Raw genomic sequence first — 11823 nt, 5'->3', positions numbered from 1 at the left:
CCCTGGGGCGGGGGTGCGGGCGGGGCGCCCGGCCGGGCAGCTTCCTTTTCTGCTGCCTGCCTGGGAGTGGCGCCCACACCCGCTCCGCCATGACCCTGGCAGTGTTTGACCTCGTAAAAGTTTGTGTCTTTATGGCATTTCCAGGCCCCGAGACCCAGCCACTCCTGTGGTGGCCGCCTTCCCAGAGTGTGCGGGGCCTGCCCGGGGCCCTCGGGGAGGTCACAGGGTCTCGCTGACTTGGTGTTGAATGGCTCACCAGGCAGAAAGGCTCAGTAGGGTTTCTGGGAAGGCCCTCCTCCTGTCTGTGCTTACTCAGAGGAGAGGCCGCACACCCAGAGACACCAGCAGTGACCTGTCCGCCCCACCGGTCTGCCCACCGCAGTCGAGTAACCGCCCTAAATGCAACGGTTCTAGGCGTTTCTTCCTCTAGCTCTGCACCCCCCAGTTAGCCCGAGAGAACTACCCCAACCGCAGCCCAGTCCCGCAGTCCTTGGAGGCTGCTGGGCTGCATGATTTGTGAGGGGCCAGGCTTGGGCATACAGAAGGTTCAGGCAGTAATGGTAGGTCCTGCCAGCTGACCTTAGGACTGAGAAGTGGTTGATCAGGTTCCCTGAGGCCCGCTTCTGTGCCAGAGTCCCTGCAGCTCCTGCCAGGGCAGTCGGCTCCTGCACTAGGCCAGCCCTTCCCATCCCGGCCTTGTTTACCCTGGTCCTTCTGACCTCCTTGCTACGGGTAGGTTGCCTCCTTCTTATATAGACTTTTGTGGACGGCTGGTTCTGCTGGCCAGATGTCCCCCCTTAGCGAACGGAATTAGAGACGGACTTGGACCTGGGGGATTCTGAACCTTCCACTGCTCTGCTGGGGCTGGAGTAGCCCAGTTTTTGAGAGATGTTGTCTATTTTTTGTCTTTTGTATTCTGATTGCCCCCTTGGCTGCCTAAATCTTGTGGGATCTTCTTCTTCAAGCCTCTTTCAGAATATGCATTTGTCGTTTTAGGAGAATGTATTTACCGGGCAGTCAAAGATCTATACCTACATGAGCCCGAACAAATGCTCTGGAATGCGTTCCCCCCTTCAGGAAGAGAACTCAGTTGCACATCACGAAGTCAAATGCCAGGGGAAGCCGTTAGCCGGAATCTACAGGAAACGCGACGGTAAGCCTCTGAAATGGCCCTGTTCTGACCGTAGCTGGCCCGCTCGCATCCTGCAGAATAATGTAAATGTGCTAAATTTTTATCCAGCCTTTTCAAGCCAAAGTTCAAGAGGTTTGAACCATGTTTGGTCTTGCTGCTGGGAAACACAGACAAGGGGGAAAGAGCTGCCTGTTCCAGGGCGTGTGCCCTGTTGGTCTGACAGGTTCTCCCTGCTTTCACAAGAGTTAGCGTGTCCTTCAGGCTTGATTATCTTGCCAAGTTGCAACAATACGGCACCTGGCCTGTTGTTAGAGAGGCTCACAGGTGCTGAAAGTACAGAAATTATGAGTCTAGGTTGTCCGGACCAGGCGCTTGCACTCCCGCCGAGTCGTGTGAACCTAAGGACCTGATTTCCTTCCCTTTTATGAGGTGGCCTTGACCTCAGTTCTAAAGTTTCTTTCTACTCAAGTGTTCAGTGCTAGTCTCTGGAGCAGCATACTCTGGAATGAGATTTGGGGTTAAAATATTGAGCAAGAAAATTAATGGTTATTGAAAATTCTGTCTGGCCCTGCAAAACACGCTGAGACCTCTTACACATCTTGATCTAACCCAAATATTCCCTTTTAAAGCTGAGGGTGGGGCGGGGGCGCCAGTGCACGTGAGCTTTCCCCAATTCACCGTGCTCCCTTCTGATTAAACCTTGCCTTAGAGAAGCAAAACTCTGGCTATCAGCAGCTCCGTACAAGGAAGCTTTGTATTCGTTAACAGAAAGTGCCGTAAGGGATGGGGTAGCCCAACCTCTGGGCCAGATCTGAGACCCAGGGGCAGGAGCCAGCCCTCTGCCTGATTCCCCCTGGTACACAGGGTGATGTTACTTCATATGACTTTAAAGGTTCCAATCCTAGCTCTGCCATTTATCAAAGGAAGGGACGTGGGCAGTTTGCTACTCTTTTCTGAGCCTCCGTTCTCTCTGTACAGTGTGAGAGAGAGGAGTCCTACAGGACCATTCTGAAGGTCAGTTAAAGAGCAGGTGCAGATGGGCTTTGTGAGGGAATTCCCTGGTGGCCCAGTAGTTAGGACGCGGCTCTTTCACTGCCCTGGACCCCGGGTTCAGTCCCCGTTCGGGGGAATTAAGATCTCAAAAGCCGTGCAGTGCGGCCAAAAAAAAAGGAGTGGGGGGCGGCTTTGTGAGTGCTCCATAAGTCAGCCTGTTCTCCACTGGGCTGCGAGCATCACGGCCTGCCCCTCCCCGCAGTTCAGCGTAGGCAGCACTCAGGACAGCACTCACCACACTGGGTTGGGGAAGGGCCTCGTTTGAGATGGCACTCAGCCAGTCTCACGTCCCCTCTGGAACGGGGCAGGATGTAGATTGTCCTAAATGGGGACACGGGGCACAAGCTAGCTGATGTGACTCGTAGTGTTACTACATGGTGACAGTCAGAATTGGGGGCTGGAGGAACATTGGAGGAGACCCCAAGGTCCAGGTTCTTGTCCATGATTCTAGACCCTTTTCCTGCCTTGATGCAGACTCAACATGACTGCTGATGTTCACGAGCACCACCCACTTGTAGGGTTACGCCTGACGCCTTACCTCCACCCAGGAGGGCGTACAAGGAGCAAGAATGGTCTGGATGGGTGCTGATGTATTTATTTTTCTCTTTTGTTTATTGAGATATAATTCTGATATCCTGAAGTTCACCATTTTAAAGGGTACGATTCAGTGGTTTTTAGCATATTCACAGATATGTGCGACTGTCACCTCTGTTAAACTCCAGTACATTTTCATCACCCCAAAAAGAAAACCTGTACCTATTCACAGTCGCTCCCCATTCCTCCGTTGCCCCAGCCCCAGGCAGCCACTAATTTATTTCCTGTCTCTATGGATTTGCCTATTCCAGACGTTTCCTATAAATGGAATCATCTAATACGTGGCCTTTTGTGTCTGGCCTCTTTGACTCATTATAATGTTTTCAGGGTTCATCCATGTTGTAGCCTGTGTCGGTACTTCGTTCCTTTCTGTGGCTGAATAATATTCCATCCTGCAGATGTACCACATTTTCTTTACCCATTCATCATTTGATGGACGTTCAGGTTGTTTCCAGTTTTTGGCTGTTAATAAGCTGCTGCAGACGTTCATATCCAGGTTTTTGTGTAGAATCTGCTTTTCATTCTCTTGATAGATTCCTAGAACTAGAATTGCTGGGTCATATGGTAACTCTATGTTTAACATTTTGGAGAACTGCCAAATTCTTTTCCGAAGTGACTGCACCATCTTACATTCCCACCAGCAATGTATTATTTAATTATCTGTTAAAAATAAAATCTCTTTTGAAAAAAAATAGTCCAACACTGGTGCTCCACAACTATTTTTAGTAACAAGTCATTGGCGACGTCCCTCACAACACACTGACTGGTGTCGGGGCACCGTGCTGGGAACCACTGTGAACACTGGGCTTCGACCCTGTTAGAACAGGGAATTTAAAAAAAAAAAAAAGAAAGAAAACGAGTCTGAAATGAATCACTCTAGGCAGCTAGCTCTTGGGGAAGAGGTCTTTGCTGGGGAGAGGTTCTGCTTTATTGCCTTACTCCTGTCCACCAACACTGGCCCACCCTTTAGGAATTTAGCTTTTTTCCCTGGGGTCTGCAGCCCATTTCCTGAAAAGCCATTGGTCGAGCCCTCAGGCCAGTGTTGCTGGCCGAGGTGCTTCTGCTTCAAGGGCTCTTTCCCTCAAGATGCAGAAGGCCCGATGTGTTGATTAATTAGATGAGAGGGATCCACTCACAATGTATATGTTGACTCATCATGGTATAACATTTCAAATATCTTATAATTGTATTTATCAATTATACCTCAACAAAGCTAGAAAAAGAAAAAAAAGATGCAGAAGACCAAAAGCTGCACCCAGTGTCTGGGTCAAAAAGTAAAGCCAGACGCTTTGCCCAAGATACTGGTTAGTGGACACCAGGCTTAACAGCCCAAGGGCACGGCTGCCCAACATGCCCCACCCCTCTCTTCTCTCCAAGCCTGTCTTAGCATGCGGCTGAGGGCTGGAAAGCGGGAGCCGGCGGGTCCAGAGTCAGCCTGTCTCCCCCCACCTTCTGCCCACAGAGAAAAGAAACTCTGGGAATGCAATACGAAGCTCCATGAAGGCCGAGGAACAGAAGATCAAAGACGCCAGGAGAGGTCCCCTGGCCCCTTTTCCAAACCAAAAATCTGAAGCAACAGAACCTCCCAAAACCCCGACCTCGTCTTGTGATTCTCCCAATGCAGCTGCTGCCAAGCAAGCCCTGAAAAAGCCCGTCAGGGCCAAACAGGCTCCCAGGAAAAAGTAAGTGCCCCCTGGAGGCCACCCCTAACACAGGGCAGCCTGCCTAGTGCCGGCAGGGGTGAGGCCGCCCACCCTCTCAGCCCCTTGAGCCGTCAAGGCTCAGATTCCTGAGTCGCCACCGGGGACACCACTGTTTGTCAGCATCTTGGTCTGTCATGGGACCAGAGCTCAGGAGCCCACTCCCCGCCGAGAGTAGGCAGCCTGTCTTTGACACTCTCTCTGAGGCCCCCGTGGGCAGGTGAGCCTGAGTGACCCTGGGCCACGGTGGACAGAGGTGTTGAAGTGACATGGCTTCCAAGGTGCCTGCTGCTCAGGGGTTGTGTGCCTCCTGGACGTGAATGCGGTCTCGGTGCTAATACTTGTTTTCTCCTCTTCCTTTCTCACCCCAGAGCTCAAGGAAAAACGCAGCAGAATCGTAAGCTCACAGATTTCTACCCTGTTCGAAGGAGCTCCAGGAAGAGCAAAGCTGAGCTGCAGGTAGAGTCACGTGGTTTTGATTCCGGCTCTCGGAAGGGGCAGGGCATCCCAGTGGGCAGTGCTTGCCGTGCACAGCCTGAGCTCGCTTTGTATCATCTTGGGACAAGTCTCTTGGCCTCCATGGCCTCGATATTCTCCTTGATCTGGTGGGGGCCGTCATAACGCTCTGGGTCACCAGGAAGCTTAGTTACGATGCCTCTGTGAAGGAGCCTTGTCGCCTGTAGCATGTGGCCTGGAAAGTCAGGACTCACCATGAAAGTGGCTTTGGCAGGGCCATTGGAGCCTAGGACCATGAGGGCTGCGTGCTCTTGGGAGGCTTGTTTTTCTGCTGTCCAGAAGTTTCATGTCTCGAGGTGGTGAAGAGCAGTGGCTTGGGAACCGCTTCCTGGTTGTATGACGTCGGGCCAGTTACTTAACCGCTCTGTGCCTCTCTGTCCTGTCTGTAAAATGGGATAATAAAGTAGTACCGTGTGCGGTTGTTGGGAGGGCTACATTCTTAAGTTAATGCACGTAGAACACTTAGAACCGTGCCTGGTATGCACTGAGCACCTGTTAACTATCGTCACTGTTGCTTCCCCCGTGTTGTCCCTTCCTGGGGCCCCTCTCTGCTCTTTCCTACCCAGCCACTGTCCCTCAGAACGTGCGAAAACCAGGCAGGAAGGCTGACTGGGCTGTGAGGCCCCTGCCTGCCGTGTTTGCAGAGTGCTGAGCTGTGCACAGGTGATCAATATTTGATGCAGTGAGGTGTGGTTATTGCCTTTCTGTTAGGGAAACCCAGGGTATGGCCGGGCCCTGCAGCCCCCGGCTGCTTCTGTCCACCCTCCCACCCCGGGAGCGGCAGAATAACCCTCAGGCTTGGGAGTAGCGCTCAGGATTGCCCCCCACGAGGGAGGTGGGGGCCTGGCCTTTCAACTGGAACAGACCCCTTCAGCCTTTTGATGTGAGAGCTGTGGCTGTACAGATGGTGATCTAGCCTCTCTCCGCCCCCCCACCTCTGAACTGGCAGGACTTCCTTTAAAAAGTGGGGGAGGTCCATCTTTCCCCCTAGAGAGAAGCTTTGGCTTTATTTCCTTAGAAAGGCAGCGTCTTTCAGCCAAGAACAAGCTGTTGCAAGCTGTTTGCCTGCAGCGGGAGGCGGTGTGAGGTCATCGTAGAGACGCCACTGCAGAGGGCGAGGCGGTGCCAGCCCCCAGAACCCGGGACGCCGCCCAGCCCAGCTCAGAGCCGCCGCGCCCACACAGGGAGGCTGGGGCTCCACCAGGCGCCGCTCTGGGCTGTGGGGCGGGGCGGGGGGGGGCGGCAGCTGAGTTGGCCTTTTTAATTAAAAACAACAACAACGGGGGCTCTCTGTCGGGGCAGTGGAGGCTGCAGTAGGGTGCGCCGCAGGTCTGCCGGACCCTGCAGCAGGCGGGCGGCAAGCAGCGGGCGGCACAGTGAAGCTCACACTGTCCCCGGACGCAGAGCCAGTGGCGAGGGAGAGACACGCTGTGCCTGCCGCCGTTTGTGTTGGCTCTGCCGCATGCGCACCGCGGCCAGGTGGCGCCGGCCAGGACGGTGAGGCAGCTGTCTGCCGGGCTGCTGGGCTGTGGCTGCCAGGGTGGTGGCGGCTCTTGACCGCAGAGGTGAAGCCCGAGGGCGGGGCAGCTGGGCCTCGTCTCAGGGGTGAGGTCAGGCCTGACCTGCCTGCCCTCCGGGGCCGGCCGAAACCGAGGCCCGGGGCTGGGTGTGGGCAGCGGGGGTGAGACAGACAAAGAGCTCCGCAGACAACACCTTGCTCCCTTCCCGCCCACTCAGGCCCTGGGTCCCCCGTGGGCTGCTGCCAGAATCCTCTTTAGGACGCTCAGAGCTGGTGGCTCACATGCCCCAAACCCCCGAGCCTCCAGAGTGAAACTCAGGGCCGTGCATTCAGGGCCTCCACGGCCCCGGCTCTCCTCAGCTTGTCTCCTCTGCCTTGTTCTGTCACGGCAGGAAAGTCCCCCGTCGCCCATCTCAGTTCTCCCACGATTACTCCCATTTGTCTCTGCACACTTGTAACTGATTCATCATTTAACAAGGTAGCTGTGTGTGTGCATGTGGGGTGGCGGGGGGCTGTTGTTGCTTTGAGGGCTTACTGTGTGCCAGGCACTGTTCTAGGCCAGAAGGTTCCGCAGTGAGCAGGCGGTGGGCACACGCCCCCCGTCTAAAGGGCGCAGCCTCTGAACGGCCCTGGCTGCTGCCATATGAAGTCAGAGTCCTGATTTTTAAATGTCAGCAATTTCGCTATTTTCTAGAAGTCTGCGTGGGCCAAACAGAACATAGCCACAAGCCCGATTCTGCCCTTGGGGCCACCACTGTCTCCCTCTTGGCCTCTTTAAACCCCAGGTGGCGAATGGCCCGCCTCAGATGGGCATTGAGGAAAGGATGGGGGCTTGGGGGCCTGGGCATCCTTTGGGACCAATGCCCTGGAGGCCAACTGCAAGTGACCTGCGGGCGGCCGGGGCTCCTGGAATGGCCTCGGAGACAATGCTGATGCACGTCGCATTTTTTCTTTCCTCCGCACCCAGTCTGAAGAAAGGAAAAGAATAGACGAATTGATTGAAAGTGGGAAAGAAGAAGGAATGAAGGTAAGGGGCCGCAGGGCCCACTGCGTGGAAGGTAAGGCTGTGAAGTCGTACCTTCCCTGGTGCAGAGGCTCACATAGGAGCTGCGCTGCTTTAACCCTCTGATGGTCACTGTGACCAGGAGGGCTGTTACAGGTTGTTGAGGGACCAAATGCTAAAAGTATCGTTGAAGGGAAGGCCTCACGAAGGAAACATGAGATGTTGCCCTGAGGAAACTTTTTAAAGGTTATGAAATACATGCAACATAAAATTTACCGTGGTAACCATTTTAAGTGCACAGTTAGTCACATCCTACAGTCACAGTTGTGCGATCATCATCTCTGTCTGGTTCCAGAACTTTTTCATCCTCCCAAACGGAAACCCCGAACCCATCTGCACTCACTCGGCGTTCCCTGCCCTCAGCCCCTGACAGCTACCAGTCTGCTTGCTGTCTCTATGGGTTTGCCTGTTCTGCACACTTCATACAAATGGAATCATAGACTGTGTAGCCTGTTTTATCTGGCTTCTTTCATTTAGCATGATGCTTAGGGAAACTTTTAAAAGGACAAACTGATCAAATTTTTCTAGACTGTTTTCCTGGGAAATGGCAATGCCCAGGAGATTTGCTTTTCTCTTCGTATATTTCAGACACACTGGGTGGATGAGAGGGGAGCAAGTCTCCATAGTGGTGGCCAGATGGCCCTGGACTAGGACCCAGGGGTTGGAAAGCTTCAGTTTCCACCCACCATTGAGGGGGATCTGAAATTTTTTTTTGCCCACACTGCACGGCTTGCGGGATCTTAGTTCCCTGACCCGGGATCAAATCTGTGCCCCGTGCATTGGAAGCTCAGAGTCCTAATCACTGGACCGCCAGGGAGTCCCCTGGGGCAGGGGCCCCCAACCACTGGGCTGCATGACCAATACCGGGTCCCCGGCCGCACAGCAGGAGGTGAGCAGCGGGCGGGCGGGCAGGCGGGCGAAGCCGCATCCCCGCTACCCAACACTTGCATCACCTCCTGAACGTCCCCACCCCCGTCCATGGAAAAATTCTCTTCCACGAAACCTGTCCCCGGTGCCAAAAAGGATGGGGACCGCTGCCCTAGGAGGATCTGAATTTAAGTCTGGACTCCTCAAGCAATCACCCTCCATCTCCATTTAAAATGGAGTGAGGAGAAACCCAGGAGGGTTAATTATGGGATAAAGGAGAGACTCAGAACACTGGGTCCTACTACTCCCCCGAAGAGGCCAGGACGTGGATTTGAGTCTGTGCTACACAGCTTCCTAGCTTTGTGGCCGTGGACACAACTCCGCCTCTCTAATCCCGTTTTCTCACCTGCAAAATGGGGCAGCACCCACCTAGCAGATCTCTCAGGATCTGGCGTGACAAGGCTCTGCAGTTGGGCATGAGGGAACTCTGGGGTGATGGATTGTGGCAATAGTTGCACAGCTGTATATGTTGACTAATACCCATCAAACTGTACATGTGAAATGAGTGAATTTTATGGCCTGCCGCAGTAAAGCTGTTCAGAGAACGCGGTGCAAGCCTCCCGCCCCCTGGAAGCCGGCGCGGCACTGTGGCGTTTGTTGCTGTTATGAACCAACCCTCCCTCTTGGCACCACCCAACAGATCGACCTCATTGACGGCAAAGGCAGGGGCGTGATCGCCACCAAGCAGTTCTCCCGGGGCGAGTTTGTGGTGGAATACCACGGGGACCTCATCGAGATCACCGACGCCAAGAAGCGGGAGGCTCTGTACGCGCAAGACCCCTCCACGGGCTGCTACATGTACTATTTTCAGTATCTGAGCAAAACCTACTGGTAAGTCCCCTAGTGCTTCGAGTGGCTCTTCCCCGCCCCGGCAGAGGTCCGGCCAGAGGGCCACTGAGGGCATCCTGACTCTCCTGCTCCCCCTTCTTGTTTAGTCCTTGCTGCCTTTTTTCAAAGCTGGGATGCAGCTCCCCCACTCCCCCGCTTCCCATGTTTAATTTTGGGGATCGGAGCGGTTCTGGATGCCGTCTCGTGGGACAAGACGTAGACCAGTCTCATGAAAGCCTGCGTAGGGGCTCACCTGGCCTCTCCTCTGGGACCCGTGGCCAGAACAGCTCTGGGAATTGCTGACTTCTCTGTCCCCAGTGTGGCAGTGTCATTGATTGCTTTTTCTTTAATAGACTGTACTTTTTAGGTCAGTTTTAGGTTCCCGGCAAAACTGAGTGGAAAGTACAGAGCGTTCCCATGTACTGCCTGCCTCCACACCCGCACGGCTTCCCCCCACTGTCAACATAGTTGAATTTTATTCACTTATTTATTATGCAGAACTTCCACAAAGAGCCTTTTGCATTCCCGTCTAGGCCTGCCCCCTGCCTCGGATCCCCCACACCGAGCGCCTCTCTGAGCTCTTAAAGATATTTTTTTTGAGTTACTTTGCTTTCCCAAAAACGTGGCCCTAAATAACCGTCCCACCAGAGCTGAGAGCAAGCATGACTCTGACTGGGTTCAGAACCCTCTTTATCAATTTAATCCTCTGTCGCCCTCCCTCCCCACCAGCGTGGATGCAACCAGAGAGACAAATCGCCTGGGAAGACTGATCAATCACAGTAAATGTGGGAACTGCCAAACCAAACTGCACGACATCGACGGCGTGCCTCACCTCATCCTCATTGCCTCTCGCGACATCGAGGCTGGGGAGGAGCTCCTGTATGACTATGGGGACCGCAGCCGGGCTTCCATCGAAGCCCACCCCTGGCTGAAGCATTAACCCCACGGCCCCGCCCCTCCCCCCTCCCTTCTTCAATGGACAAAGTGCCCTCAAAGGGAATTGACTTTTTTTTTTTTACACATTTAATCTTAGCAGATTACTTCAGATGTTTTTAAAAAAGTATATTAAGATGCCTTTTCACTGTAGTATTTAAATATCTGTTACAGGTTTCCAAGGTGGACTTGAACAGATGGCCTTATATTACCAAAACTTTTATATTCTGGTTGTTTTTGTACCTTTTTTGCATACAAGTCAAACGTTTGTGCTTCCCGTGCATGCAGTCAAAGACTCAGCACAGGTTTTAGAGGAAAGAGTCGAACACGAACTAGGAAGCTGGGCGATGCGCCTTTGTCCACCCGAGGAGCCGGGACTCTCTCCCCTCCTCAGCCCTGACGTCCCAGTGCCAGGCGGGCGCGAGGAAGAGCTGCCTCCCCACGGCCTGGACGGGATGTTCCCAAGCTCTTGTTTTCCTGACATCTCGACAGGCGCACGTGAAAGTGTATGAATATTTTTTAAAAAGGTTTCACAGTAAGATAGTCTTCCCCTCTGCTTTCTCGAAAGCTTACTGACCCGGTGGCTCACGGGCCGGGCCTAGATTTACTCTTCCACGAGCTGCCGCTTTTCTGGGCACCTCGAATCATCAGGGCGGGGAATCAAAGCAGATGTGGGCAGGAACAAGCACTGCTTACCTAGCCCTGCCGGGCAGGGGTTCCCGAAACTGGGTTAATTTCTTTATAGAAATGTGAACACTGAGCTTATTTTAAAAAAAAATAATAAAAATCAAAAAACAAAAAAGAAAAAAAAGAAACCACAGAAGACAACTTACATGTATATAGGTCTTGAAGTGAGTGACGTGGCTGCGTTTTTGTTTGGGTTTTTTTTTTTTTTAGTTTGGCTTTTCTTCTCCCCTTTGGTTTTGTTTCTGTAGAAGAGATTTGAGATGGTACACTATTCTAATCAAAAATAAAGTTTTGTAGTGCGACCAGAAATTACTTACCCAATCCCCCATCTCCCCACCCCCGCCCCAACCTGATTCTGCTGGGTTGAAAGTTCCAGACCTGCTGTCAAGGCTTTTGTTTGTCAGACCCCCTGGTGTCCTTCCTGTGAAGATGCAGCCATGAACCAAAGGGTGAGCCTACGAGCCCCGAAATGCAGGGTCCCCACCCCAGCTGCTGGAGTGCAGGGGAGCGGGCGGGCCCAGCGGCCCAGGGATCACGGCTAAGGGTAAAGTTTTCACCTCGACTGTGACAGCAGGAAGAGCAGCAGGTAGCTTCCTCCCAAAGGGCAACCGATTCCCACTTTCTGTTAACCTGTAGTTCAGGGGCCTGGGGCTCTGGAGCTGTGACGTGGGGTCTCCTGGCCCCCTGCTCCCAGGTAAATGTGAATGGAGACAGGTATGAGAGCCTGTCCTCAACTTCAGTGCCCCTGTCCCGGTCTCACGACGGTGCTACCTAAGAAAGTCTTCCCCCCACCCCACACTTGCCTGGTCAGTGGTCAGTGAATTGGAGGAGGATCTGATGGGAGTGTGTAAATGTGAGATAAAATGTCTTG

General features: G+C 53.4%; 1 protein-coding gene across 1 annotated transcript; it reads left to right on the top strand.

The window, feature by feature from the left end:
- The first annotated feature begins 954 nt into the window (after positions 1-954).
- Positions 955-11257, top strand: KMT5A (lysine methyltransferase 5A). The gene is made up of 6 exons (XM_024758585.1): positions 955-1153; positions 4242-4461; positions 4851-4938; positions 7482-7541; positions 9145-9335; positions 10062-11257. Exons 1-6 carry the CDS (start codon positions 1036-1038, stop codon positions 10270-10272), a joined length of 888 nt encoding a protein of 295 aa, XP_024614353.1. The 5' UTR covers positions 955-1035; the 3' UTR covers positions 10273-11257.
- The last annotated feature ends 566 nt before the right edge of the window (positions 11258-11823 follow it).

The sequence above is a fragment of the Neophocaena asiaeorientalis genome, unplaced genomic scaffold (assembly GCF_003031525.2).
Source record: "Neophocaena asiaeorientalis asiaeorientalis breed wild unplaced genomic scaffold, Neophocaena_asiaeorientalis_V1.1 scaffold77, whole genome shotgun sequence".
NCBI lineage: Eukaryota > Metazoa > Chordata > Mammalia > Artiodactyla > Phocoenidae > Neophocaena > Neophocaena asiaeorientalis.
This window is presented reverse-complemented; position numbering and strand designations above follow the sequence as displayed.